Below are 12,950 nucleotides of genomic sequence, written 5' to 3' on the forward strand. Positions count from 1 at the left end.
CCCTTTTGATGGATACCCCTTCAGTGAAAATACAAAAAAAAGTATTTATGTACGTGGCGAAGCAAGTGCTTCCAAAAACAGTCCAGTCACCCTCAGTGCATCCCTCTCCCAGAAGTTCTAAGGAAGGCGCTGCACGTGGGCTCATACTGCGCAGTTTTACATTAAACGCATGGGCCTTATAAACGGCAAGAAAATTGATGAAATGCTTTGCGTTTCTTGCCGTTTATAAGGCTGCACAGAAATATAGTAATTCACCGCTATGGTCTCCCGTTGAGGCCTTGAGCTTAAAATTAACCTGGGGGAGCTTGACACCACAACTTTGACACAGCCTCAAACACTCATAGGGCAGATTTCAATATCTCCTTGTTGGAAATAGAGGAGAGATGTTTAATCGTTAGGTGAGTGACCGGGGCACTCAGCTCGGAGCCCCAGCAGGACAAGAGGATAAAGTCACTGGCTTCCGGTTAAAGGCAGTGTGCAGTTTTGTTGCCTAACCCTCATGCGCCAATCTTTGTAAATGTAAATGTAAATGTAAATGTAAATGTAAATGCACAGATGGGGCCAGGTGCATGAGACCGATGCAATTACTTGGCATGTACATGTACTACTTAGAAAGCTGGGATTTGCTGGGGTTAACTAGCAGAAGGATTTCCGGTCAACGATTCGGAATTAAAATTGAAATAATGGTTGAAAATATTGGAATACACTTCCCCACCAATTAGGGCAGATCAGCGATGGCCAATTTGGCTCGCTTTCGGAAAAGATTGAAAATCCATCTGTTACCAGTGGCCGTACTTGCTGCTTGAGGCGCCGCAGTACTTCGGTATCCCCGAGTTTATATACCTTATGAATTCGGAGAATCCCAGACCCGAGTGCTTATGGGACACTACAGAAGCATTTTATAAGTGGAGGACTGTGCGCGCGTTTAGGGGAAATAAAGATTAATCATGTGTGTGCACTAACCTTTTGAGATGTCTGGCACAGCCCGATGGGCCAGCCTGAAAAGGCTAGTGTAATGGCTTTTTTCCGTGTTTTTTTTTGTTCCCGAGGCTAACCCAAGACTCAGGATTACTTAAACGTAATTATTCTCTCGTAGCAGCTTTATTCCTTCCTTCCTTCGCCCTACGAAGGGGCGAGGGACCACTCCTCCCCACTCCCTTATTCCTAGCATGTATTTATTCATTTTGTTGTTCTGTAAACCGCTGGATGTTTGGTCTGTCCTTCGCAACTTTTTGTTTCCTATCCGCTGGCCTGTTTCCTCGGTAAGACTCTCATCTGGGTGTTTACGGTCTCTCCTCAGATCACTGTGTGTCTTTATATGAGTACAAGCTGTCTCACGACCTGCTGAGGTGCCACTGCCCTCTACAGTGCGAGTGAGTAAAAACTCAACATTACTCAAAATGCGTGAGATGGCAGCAGGGAGTCACGCGCGTGCCTCAGCGACTGGTGCGTGGTGGGAGGCAGTGATTAGGGCGCAGTCAGTGAATAGAGCGCTGCAGTTCCCCTTTGCGACTGGTGCGTGTGGGAGGCAGTAATTAGAAGGCTGTAGTTTACGTTTGCGACCGGTGCATGTAGGAGGCAGTGATTAGAGCGCAGGTAGTAACTAGAGCGGTGTAGTTCACGTTTACGACTTGTGCGTTGTGGGAGGCAGTGATTAGAGCGCAGTGAATAGAGCGCTGCAGTTCATCTTTGCGACTGGTGCGTGTCGGAGGCAGTAATTAGAACGCTGTAGTTTACGTTTGCGACCGGTGCATGTAGGAGGTAGTGATTAGAGCGCAATCAGTGAATAGAGCGCTCAGCGATGCAGTTCACGTTTGCGACTTGTGCGTGGTGTGAGGCAGTGATCAGAGCGCAATCAGTGAATAGAGCGCTGCAGTTCACCTTTGCGACTGGTGCGTGTGGGGGGCAGTAATTAGAACGCTGTAGTTTACGTTTGCGACTTGTGTGTGGAGGGCGGCAGGGATTAGAGCGCAGGCAGTAATTAGAGCTCTGTAGGCTCCGCTTCCCTGCCGGGCACAGGGACCTTACTTCACTCTCGCTTCTCTCCTTTCTCACAGAGAAGAGATCTTCGAGCTCACCTTGTCTGCAGCTCAGTGGCCAAGTGCGGTTTATCTGGTAAGATAAAGGGCCAACGTGGGAGGGAGGCGGGGAGCTTTCAACTGGTGAGAAGCTACATGAGAAGAAAGCAGAATGAGGAAGAGGCCAGAAGGGGTCAGAAGGGGTGTGGAGAGAATACCTGGCGAAGGGGGGAGGGGGAGGTGGACAGAGGGCCTAGAGGACAAGGGCTGGGAGCGGACAGTCTGGGGGTGAGCACGAAGTCCAGATAGGGCATTTTCCTGAGGCAAGGGAGGTTATTGTTAGAGAGATGTGCTTAATGATTAAGAGTGTGTATAATCGCTGAATTTTGCCCTTGTGAAATGTCACAACATTTTACCAATGTCTTGAAATGTGGTTTGCCTGTGACAGTGTTATGCAAGCCGTAAGTCACACGAGGTACTGGTAGAGATGCACTAGGGGAGACATCATCTGCTCAAACCAGTCTCACTCAAGAAAACAATGACTCACGATTGTGCAATCCAACATTTGCAATCTTCACACATTTTCAGAAAGTAATTACAAGTCTGCACCGGACCAGTGTGGCCTTGAACTTGGATCTTAGGGATGCTGGGAAGACCACACGACCTGCGGCCTGAAAGATGAGGCCCTTGAAAAATAAATCAAGCATAAATGACAAAGAAAGTACAGAACAGGCGCATATCTGTCAACTAGGCCCAAGCCAGCCACATGTAGTTCTGCCAAGAGCAGTAAGCATGAAGAGACTTTTATTTTTGCTTTCTCCAATCACAGTATAGGTCTTTACGTCAAACAAGTTTAATGCTGTTTGATAAAAAAACAGGTCTGGCCCTCAGTCAATCTCGTGACCACTATCTGATTGAAAGCTATGTATTCAGACACATACCAGGGCAGTGAGGGACTGGAGACGGGTGAGACAACAAATCACAGGGAGGGCCAAGCCACAGCCGATCCAAGGGACTGGTTCGGCTCCAAAAGCCAGACCACGAGCCCTGGCATGGACATGTTTGGCTTGTAAATCATGCAAGCCACGTCGTGGAAATATATGATAAAGTCTGATAACAACTCAATGACGTGTATTTCCTTCACATGCGGAAACCTGTCACTTTAGTACAGAAACATGACCTAGAATCTTTTTACACATGGGCCAACATTAAATTAAATTAAATCAAGCATAAAATATATTTTTGTACTGTGCATATCCTGACCTCATGTATTTCGAGATGCTCAGGAAGCACAGTGAAATATAATATTTGTAAACGATCTTATAATTTGGTCATGCGGGAAAGCCAAATTGACCCCTGTTTTTAGGTCGTAGCCTACCAGACAGCAAAAAGACATCTTGGGGACATTCAGAAAACTGACCTAGGATTGCTTTCTGCCTGTTGCTTACCATTGGCTTTGTGGTCTGTACCTCACATTTAACGACTTTCTGTTTGTTGGCTTTATTTGCTTCATGCTGTTCAGCTTCAGTTCTCCCTCCTGTTGACCAAACCTTGTTCACTGTATTCTTCCACAAACTCACTTTCTGTAAACAGGCCTTTAAACCTTGTTCTTATTTTCTCACATTTGCTGTGCATTCAAAGACAAAGGTCAAATGTCAGGCTCTCTCTTCCAGAAAACTTGGTGTTTATTTTTCGTTTGCTGAATTCAAAGTGAGAGATTTTATGTAACTATCATGCTGAGTACCCATGTAAGACAAGAAGGGATGTTCTTTTTTCTCTAGCACAAAAAAAAACAAGCATTGACAAAGCTAATGGGTCTTGCCTATGCAAGAGCTATTGAGTTTGTCAGTATGTTTTAGCTATATTGTACACCAGCGTGGCTGGTGTTCAGCATGGCTAAACATTAGTGGGGTAAAGGAGAGTGGCATGGAATGAAGTGTTGTAAAGTTCAGTAGGGTGGAGTGTTAAAGTGGTGTAGAGTGCAGTTTAGTGCCATGTAGAGAAGTGTCATGAAGTGGTGTAGAGTGTTGTGGAGTTTTGTGGAGGGAGTAGAGTGGAGTAGAGTGTCATAGTGGAGTGGCACAGAGTGTTGTGGAGGGGGTAGAGCAGAGTGGAGTGGCGTAGCGGGTGTTGCCTGGAGTCAAGTAGAATGTTGTAGAGTAGATTGTGTTAGAGTGGAGTGGCATAGAGTGGAGTCATGTAGGAGTTTGGAGTGGCAGAGTGGAGTAGAGTGTTGTGACATAGAGCGGAGTACTGGAGTGGAACAGAGTGGAGTAGTGTGTCATAGAACAGAGTGGAGTAAAGTGGCATGGAGTGGCTTGAACGATTGAGTGTCGTAGAGTGAAGTAGTGCTATAGACTACAGCAGAGTGGAGTGGCATAGAGTGGAGTAGAGTGTGATTGAGTAGAGTAGAATTGAATGGAGTAAAAGGCCAGAGTGGAATATTGTGGAGTGGAGTGTTGTAGAGCAGAATGTTCTAGAGTGGAGTAGAATGATATAGAGTGAAGTGGATTAAAGTACAGTGGTGCAGAATAGACTGGCATAGAGTGCAGTGATGTAAAGTAGAGTGGTGTAGAGAGCAGTGGCATAGAGTGTGCAGAGTGGAATGCAGTGGCACAGATTATTTCAGAGTAGAGTGAAGTGGTGTAGAGCAGAGTGGTTCAGGGTAGAGTGGAGTGGTTCAGGGTAGAGTGCAGAGGTGTAGAGCATGCAGAATAGATTAGAGTAGCTTTGAGTGATACAGAGCACAGTGTTGCAGAGTGCAGTTGAGTGGCATAGACTTGATGGTACAGAGCAGAGTACAGTGGGGCAGAGTGCATTGGGGTAGAGTAGTGCAGATTAGAGTGGTGCAGAGTAGAGTGGCATAGAGTACAGTGGTGCAGAGTAGAATAGAGTGACATAGTGACCTAAAGCGTAATGGCAGTCTTGCATAGTAGAGTGTAGTAGTGTGCAGAGTGATGTAGAGCAGAGTGGCTCAGAGTAGAGTGGTGCACAGAGTAAAGTGGTGCAGAGTAGAATCAAGAGACTTAGGCCCGTATTTATACTTTTTTTGCGCCGCATTTGCGTCGTTTTTTGACGCAAAAACGGCGCAAACTTGCAAAATACCATTGTATTTTGTAGGTTTGCGCCGTTTTACGTCAAAAAGCGGCGCAAATGCGGCGCTAAAAAAAGTATAAATACGGGCCTTAGAGTGCATTGACAGACTGCAGTGGTGTAGATTGGGGTAGCGTGCAGCGGTGTAGAGTGCAGTGTCGCACAGTGGAGTGACACCGAGTTTAGTGGCAGAGAGTGCAGTCTTGCAGAGTAGAGAATCAGAGTGCAGTGGCACAGAGAAGAGGGGTGTACCACACAGTGGTGTAGCATGCAGTGGTGTACAGTGTTGCCGAGTATAGTAGTGTAGAGTGCAGTGCTGCAGAGTAGTTGGCACAGAGTGCAGTGGTTTACAGTAGAGTGTCATAGACAGCAGTGACATAGAGTAGGGAGTGGTGTAGAGTGGCAAAGTGTAGAATGAGCTGGTGAAGAGTGGAGTGGCGCAGAGTGGAGTTGAGTGGATGTAGGAGGCTGGACTGGCTTGTAGTGGGTACCAAGGGGTACTTACACCTTGCACCAGGCCCAGTTATCCCTTATTAGTGTATAGGGTGTCTAGCAGCATAGGCTGATAGATAATGGTAGCTTAGCAGAGCAGCTTAGGCTGAACTAGGAGACGAGTGAAGCTCCTACAGTACCACTAGTGTCATATGCACAATATCATAAGAAAACACAATACACAGATATACTAAAAATAAAGGTACTTTATTTTTATGACAATATGCCAAAAGTATCTCAGTGAGTACCCTCAGTATGAGGATAGCAAATATACACAAGATATATGTACACAATACCAAAATATGCAGTAATAGTATTAGAAAACAGTGCAAACAATGTATAGTTACAATAGGATGCAATGGAGACACATAGGGATAGGGGCAACACAAACCATATACTCCAAAAGTGGAATGCGAACCACGAATGGACCCCAAACCTATGTGACCTTGTAGAGGGTCGCTGGGACTATTAGAAAATAGTAAGGGTTAGAAAAATAGCCCACCCCAAGACCCAGAAAAGTGAGTGCAAAGTGCACTAAAGTTCCCCAAAGGACATAGAAGTCATGATAGGGGAATTCTGCAGGAAAGACACACATCAGCAATGCAACAACGATGGATTTCCAGTCGAGGGTACCTGTGGAACAAGGGGACCAAGTCCAAAAGTTACAAGCAAGTCGGAGATGGGCAGATGCCCCGGAAATGCCAGCTGTGGGTGCAAAGAAGCTGCTACTGGACAGTAGAAGCTGGAGATTCTGCAGGAACGACAAGGGCTAGGAACTTCCCCTTTGGAGGACGGATCCCCCACGCTGTGGAGAGTTGTGCAGAAGTGTTTTCCTGAAGAAAGACTGCCAACAAGCCTTGCTAGCTGCAAATCGTGCAGTTAGGGTTTTTGGGTGCTGCTGTGGCCCAGGAGGGACCAGGATGTCGCCAATTGCGTCTGGGGACAGAGGGGGCATCGAGCAAGACAAGGAGCCCTCTCAGCAGCAGGCAGCACCCGCAGAAGTGCCAGAAACAGGCACTACGAGGATGAGTGAAACGGTGCTCACCCGAAGTCGCACAAAGGAGTCCCACGTCGCCGGAGGACAACTTAGGAGGTCGTGCAATGCAGGTTAGAGTGCCGTGGACCCAGGCTGGACTGTGCACAAAGGATTTCCGCCGAAAGTGCATGGAGGCCGGAGTAGCTGCAAAAGTCACGGTTCCCAGCAATGCAGTCTGGCGTGGGGAGGCAAGGACTTACCTCCACCAAACTTGGACTGAAGAGTCACTGGACTGTGTGAGTCACTTGGACAGAGTTGCTGGATTCGAGGGACCTCGCCCGTCGTGCTGAGAGGAGACCCAAGTACCGGTGATGCAGTTCTTTGGTTCCTGCGGTTGCAGGGGGACGATTCCGTCGACCCACGGGAGATTTCTTCGGAGCTTCTAGTGCAGAGAGGAGGCAGACTACCCCCACAGCATGCACCACCAGGAAAACAGTCGAGAAGGCGGCAGGATCAGCGTTACAGAGTTGCAGTAGTCGTCTTCGCTACTTTGTTGCAGTTTTGCAGGCTTCCAGCGCGGTCAGCAGTCGATTCCTTGGCAGAAGGTGAAGAGAGAGATGCAGAGGAACTCGGATGAGCTCTTGCATTCGTTATCTAAGGAATCCAAAGAGACAGAGACCCTAAATAGCCAGAAAAGAGGGTTTGGCTACCTAGGAGAGAGGATAGGCTAGCAACACCTGAAGGAGCCTATCAGAAGGAGACTCTGACGTCACCTGATGGCACTGGCCACTCAGAGCAGTCCAGTGTGCCAGCAGCACCTCTGTTTCCAAGATGGCAGAGGTCTGGAGCACACTGGAGGAGCTCTGGGCACCTCCCAGGGGAGGTGCAGGTCAGGGGAGTGGTCACTCCCCTTTCCTTTGTCCAGTTTCGCGCCAGAGCAGGGCTAAGGGGTCCCTGAACCGGTGTAGACTGGCTTATGCAGAAATGGGCACCATGTGTGCCCATGAAAGCATTTCCAGAGGCTGGGGGAGGCTACTCCTCCCCTGCCTTCACACCATTTTCCAAAGGGAGAGGGTGTAACACCCTCTCTCAGAGGAAGTCCTTTGTTCTGCCATCCTGGGCCAGGCCTGGCTGGACCCCAGGAGGGCAGAAGCCTGTCTGAGGGGTTGGCAGCAACAGCAGCTGCAGTGAAACCCCGGGAAAGGCAGTTTGGCAGTACCAGGGTCTGTGCTACAGACCACTGGGATCATGGGATTGTGCCAACTATGCCAGGATGGTATAGAGGGGGCAATTCCATGATCATAGACATGTTACATGGCCATATTCGGAGTTACCATTGTGAAGCTACATATAGGTAGTGACCTATATGTAGTGCACGCGTGTAATGGTGTCCCCGTACTCACAAAGTCCGGGGAATTGGCCCTGAACAATGTGGGGGCACCTTGGCTAGTGCCAGGGTGCCCTCACACTAAGTAACTTAGCACCCAACCTTTACCAGGTAAAGGTTAGACATATAGGTGACTTATAAGTTACTTAAGTGCAGTGTAAAATGGCTGTGAAATAACGTGGACGTTATTTCACTCAGGCTGCAGTGGCAGGCCTGTGTAAGAATTGTCAGAGCTCCCTATGGGTTGCAAAAGAAATGCTGCAGACAATAGGGATCTCCTGGAACCCCAATACCCTGGGTACCTCAGTACCATATACTAGGGAATTATAAGGGTGTTCCAGTATGCCAATGCAAATTGGTAAAATTGGTCACTAGCCTGTTAGTGACAATTTGTAAAGAGAGAGCATAACCACTGAGGTTCTGGTTAGCAGAGCCTCAGTGAGACAGTTAGGCACCACACAGGGAACACATACATATAGGCCACAAACTTATGAGCACTGGGGTCCTGGCTAGCAGGGTCCCAGTGACACATAACAAATATACTGAAAACATAGGGTTTTCACTATGAGCACTGGGCCCTGGCTAGCAGGATCCCAGTGAGACAGTGAAAACACCCTGACATACACTCACAAACAGGCCAAAAGTGGGGGTAACAAGGCTAGAAAGAGGCTACTTTCTCACAGTGGAGCAAAGTGCAGTGGTGTAGAATAAATTGTTTCAGAGTAGAGTGAAGTGGCGTAGAGTGGAATGGTGCAGGGTAGAATGCAATGGCATAAAGTAGTGGTGTAGATTGCAGTGACGTAGAGTGCAGTGGTGTGGAGTGGAGTAGAGTAGATTGTTTCAGAGTAGAATGAAGTGGCTTAGAGTGCAGTAGTGCAGGGTAGAGTGATGAAGAGTAGAGTGCAGTGACATAGAATAGTGGTGTAGATTGTACTGGCAAAGAGTGCAGTGATGGATAGTAGAGTGGGGTAGAGTGCACTGGCATAGAGTAGAGGGGTGCAGAGTAGAGCAGCATGGAGTGAAGTGACAAAGTGCAGTGTCATAGAGTGCTGTGGTGCACAGTAGATTAGAGGGGCATAGAGTGCATTAGCGTACAGTACAGTGGAGTTTTGTAGAATAGAGTGCAATGGCACAGTGTGCACTGGTATAAAGCAGAGTGTGTAGAGTTCAATGTTGTAGAGTGCAGTGTTCCAGAGTAGGGTGGTTTAGACTGCAGTTGTGTAGAGTAGAGTGGCATAGAGTGCAATGCAATAGAGTGCAGTGGCATAGAGTGGCGCACAGTAAAGTGACATAGAGTGAAATAGTGTACAGTGCAGTGGTGTAGAGAGTTGCAGAGTAGAGCATAGTGGCATATAGTGCAGTGGTGCAAACTAGATTAGTGCAGTGTATTGGTTTTGTGTAAAGTGGTGTAGAGTGCATTTGCATTGAGTGCAGTGCCATAGGGTGAAGCAGCAGCATAGAATGGAGCGGTTAAAGTGGTGCAAGGTAGACTGCAGTGTCATAGAGGGTAGTGGTGGAGAGCAGATTAGAGTGGATTTGGCATAGATTGCAGTGTTATAGAGTGCAGTGGTGCAGAGGGGGTTAGAATGCAGTGGTGTAGAGGGGAGCTATGTAGAGTAGTGGCTTACAGTGCATTGGCGTAGAGTGTAGTAGAGTGGCATAGAGTAGAGTGGTGCAGAGTACAGTTTAGTGGTATAGAGTAGAGTGGTGCAGAGTACAGTGCAGTAGCTCAGAGAAGAGTGGAGCAGAGTAGAGTGCAGTGGCACAGAGTAGAGTGGTGCGGAGGGAAGCGCAGTGGCATAGAGTGTTCAAATTAAATATATAGTTTATTAGTTAATAAAAACCATAAACATACATAAAATCCACCAAGTGATCACCATACAATACTTATAAAACCAATAAATCTCTGCTTCAGGCAATCTAAACACCGTGTGGCCACACAACATTGCCAAACCTTATCTTAAAATCATGAACAGAACAAGATAAAAAAGTATGGGGGTTCTGACTAATTTAAAACCATTGGCTTCCCTGTTTCTTACATATGAGCACAAGGTTAGGGTCTATTACAAAATTGACAGCTGGATATGTGATCCTAGAGTAACAAAGACCGTGCAATCTGTGTAGCAAACAAAATTCCACAGGTTACTGTGCAAAGGGACAAAAATGGTGTAAACATTTTAGGACAAAGCGATTGCTCCCGCCACCTACTAGAGTTAGAATGCACAACAACATTGTTTATAATGCTTAATACGGACTTGATGCTGTTGTGCAAAAGAGGCCATGTCAGGGCTTAACAATTTGCTAAGTGGCATAGAGTGGAGTGTTGCAGCATGTAGGGGTGTAGAGTGCAGGGGCATAGAGTGCAGGGGTACAGAGTGCAGGGGCAGAGAGTGCTGTGTTGCAGAATAGACTGTCATAGAGGGCAGTGGTGTATAGTAGAAGGGCGAAGAGTACATTGGCATGGAGTATAGTGGTGTAGAGTGGTACATTGTAGAATGGTATGGAAAGCAGTGGCCTGGAATACAGTGGTGCAGAGCAGAATAGAGAGGTGTAGAGTGCAGTGGTGTAAAGTGTTGCAGTGTAGAGTATAGTGGCATAGAGTGCAGAGGTGCAGAGTAGATTGGCCTAGAGTGCAGTGGCATAGAATGCGTTTGTTTTCTGAGTAAAGAGGTGAAGGGTGAATTGGCGTACAGTGCAGAGTAGACTGCAGTGGTGCAGAGTAGCGTGGAGAGGCACCGAGTGAAGTGGCATAGAGTAGATTGTTTCAGAGTGGAGTGGAATGGTGCATGGTAGAGTACTGTGGCGTAGAGTGCAAATTAGATTAGAGTGGCGTGGAGTGGGTTGGCATAGAGTGCACTGGCCTAGAGTGTAGTGGTACAGAGTAGAGTGTGTTGGCTTTGAGTGGGGTGACAAAGAGTGCAGTGATGCAGAATAGAATGGCATAGAGTAGAATGGCGCAGAGGTGAATGGCGCAGAGTGGAATGATGCAGAGTGAAATGGCATAGAGTGCAAAGTGCAGAGGCGCATAGCAGAGTGGTGTGGTATAGAGTGCATTAGCATAGAATAGAGTGGTGTAGAGTGAAGTGGCATAGAGTGCAGTGACGCAGTGTGGCATGTTGTAGTGTGGATTGGTGCATGGTAGAGCGGAGAGGGGTAAAGTGAAGTATGCATTTTGTGATAGCGCACTGCCATTACAGACAACACATCTTCAATTGAAATGGCACAGACATACAGTTTTACTAATATAAGTTTACAGCACACTAACAATAATGTGTGAAAATTAATGTAAATTATATGACAAATAAGACAGACATGCCAACATTAGCCATAATTAACGTTTAGTCTTGTGTAGCACAGCTCCAAGTTAATTTCTATTTTTCTCCTGGTGCTAGTTTTTAGGGTCGAGCACACAAGCGCTCCAACCCTGTTGTAATCTCTCTTTGGGCTTTTAACCATGCTCATGTCACACCTGTTACTTTAATTGGTTCGTGGGCTTGCCATTTAAAAATCTGCTTGATTTCATATTGAAAAGCATGCATACGTCATGCCTTTTCCGGTGTTTAGCCCTTCCAAGGTTCCATGTTTTCAGCCTGGTTTCCAGACTACTTTATCTTTTTATTTTCAACGCAGCACAATTGCGCTGGGTTTTTTGGTTTTCAATTTCAGCGCGATTGCGTTGCCTTTTACATAACACAATCGTGCTCAGTTTTTTTCTTTCAATTTGTATGGCAAGAAAAGTCCGGTAGGAGTTTACAACGCTAACAGCTCTAACTCGAGCAAATGCGAGACCCGTTGCATTGCAAATGCTTGTTCATATTTGCCACAGCATAAGCCTTGGTTAGTGTCTTAATTGGGGGCCCCTAAATATACTTACAGCACTAGAACAAAAATAAATAAATTGCTAAACAAAGAAGATGAAAAGCTACATAAGGTGCCCCAAGTCTCTGAATGCTCATAGATATCGCCTATCACTGAAATAGGAAGCAGGCGCAGTTCAGAGTTTCAAGGCACACATCTAAGTGACTCGCACCGTGATGGCTGAGCCCCATTTAAAGTGTGCCTCTCAGAAACAAAACATTCCTTCTCAGTGCGGCAAAAGAAGAAATATCACATGGAAAAGAAGCACATTACTGTTTCCACAGCATTTCAGATGCTTTGAGCAAACATGCCACATTTGTGAGTATCACTAAGAAGTCTCTACTGCTGTATTGCAGGCATGTGTAATTAAACATGCCATGTCTGTGGTGTGGTGTCCCGCAGACTCTATGAGGAAAGTAATCAGCATTCCTCTTTCCTGTAAATGCTCTCACTTTGAAGTCAGTATAAGCAAAGTAAACATCAATCTCTCTGGAAGACACAGCTTGACATTTGACTTCTGTCTTTGAATGCCCAACACACATGAATGTGACAAGATAAGAAATCAGATTTAAAGGCCTGTTTATAGGAAACAAGTTTGTGGAAGGACGATTTTGGCAAAAGAAGGGAGGAAATGAACCTGGATAGTCTAAAGTAAATAAGGCCAGAAAATGGAAACCAAGAAAACGTGAATTACAAACCACAAAGCCAATAGCAAGCAGCGGGTGGAATGCAATCCTAGGTCAACCCTCTGAAAGTCCCCAAGATGTCTGTACGCAAACCAGACAGCCACACTGTCTGGTAGGCTGCAACCTAAAAACAGACTGTGCTGATGTTTCAGAAAATATCAGAATTAGCACAAATGAAGCATGTTTATTTGTAATTCTGAAGTGCGGTGGAAACAAATATTTGATTTTTTTCAAAATACATCAATGCACTTGGTGATATTTGCACAGATTATCGTTTGTGTGCAGTACAACCATATTTTGGTGCAAATGTAATTGTCATTTCAATGGAAATGTGTTTCTCTAGGTGAAGTTTGTAACCACATTAAGCATACTCCATACTTTGCCTCTCCACTCCTCCCTGTACCCTTCCACACTATGTCATACCACTCCATTCTACAACA

At 46.4% G+C, this 12,950-nt stretch overlaps 1 protein-coding gene across 1 annotated transcript in view; it reads left to right on the forward strand.

The window, feature by feature from the left end:
• LOC138247286 (amiloride-sensitive sodium channel subunit beta-like) overlaps nucleotides 1–12,950 on the forward strand; it is a 139,124-nt gene that overhangs the window by 106,144 nt on the left and 20,030 nt on the right. The window contains exons 6-7 of the mRNA XM_069202001.1: nucleotides 1,301–1,373; nucleotides 2,058–2,115. Of these exons, the coding sequence (XP_069058102.1) occupies nucleotides 1,301–1,373; nucleotides 2,058–2,115 (131 nt within the window). The remainder of the gene's footprint in view (nucleotides 1–1,300; nucleotides 1,374–2,057; nucleotides 2,116–12,950) is intronic.

This window comes from Pleurodeles waltl, chromosome 7, assembly GCF_031143425.1.
Source record: "Pleurodeles waltl isolate 20211129_DDA chromosome 7, aPleWal1.hap1.20221129, whole genome shotgun sequence".
Taxonomy (NCBI): Eukaryota; Metazoa; Chordata; class Amphibia; order Caudata; family Salamandridae; genus Pleurodeles; species Pleurodeles waltl.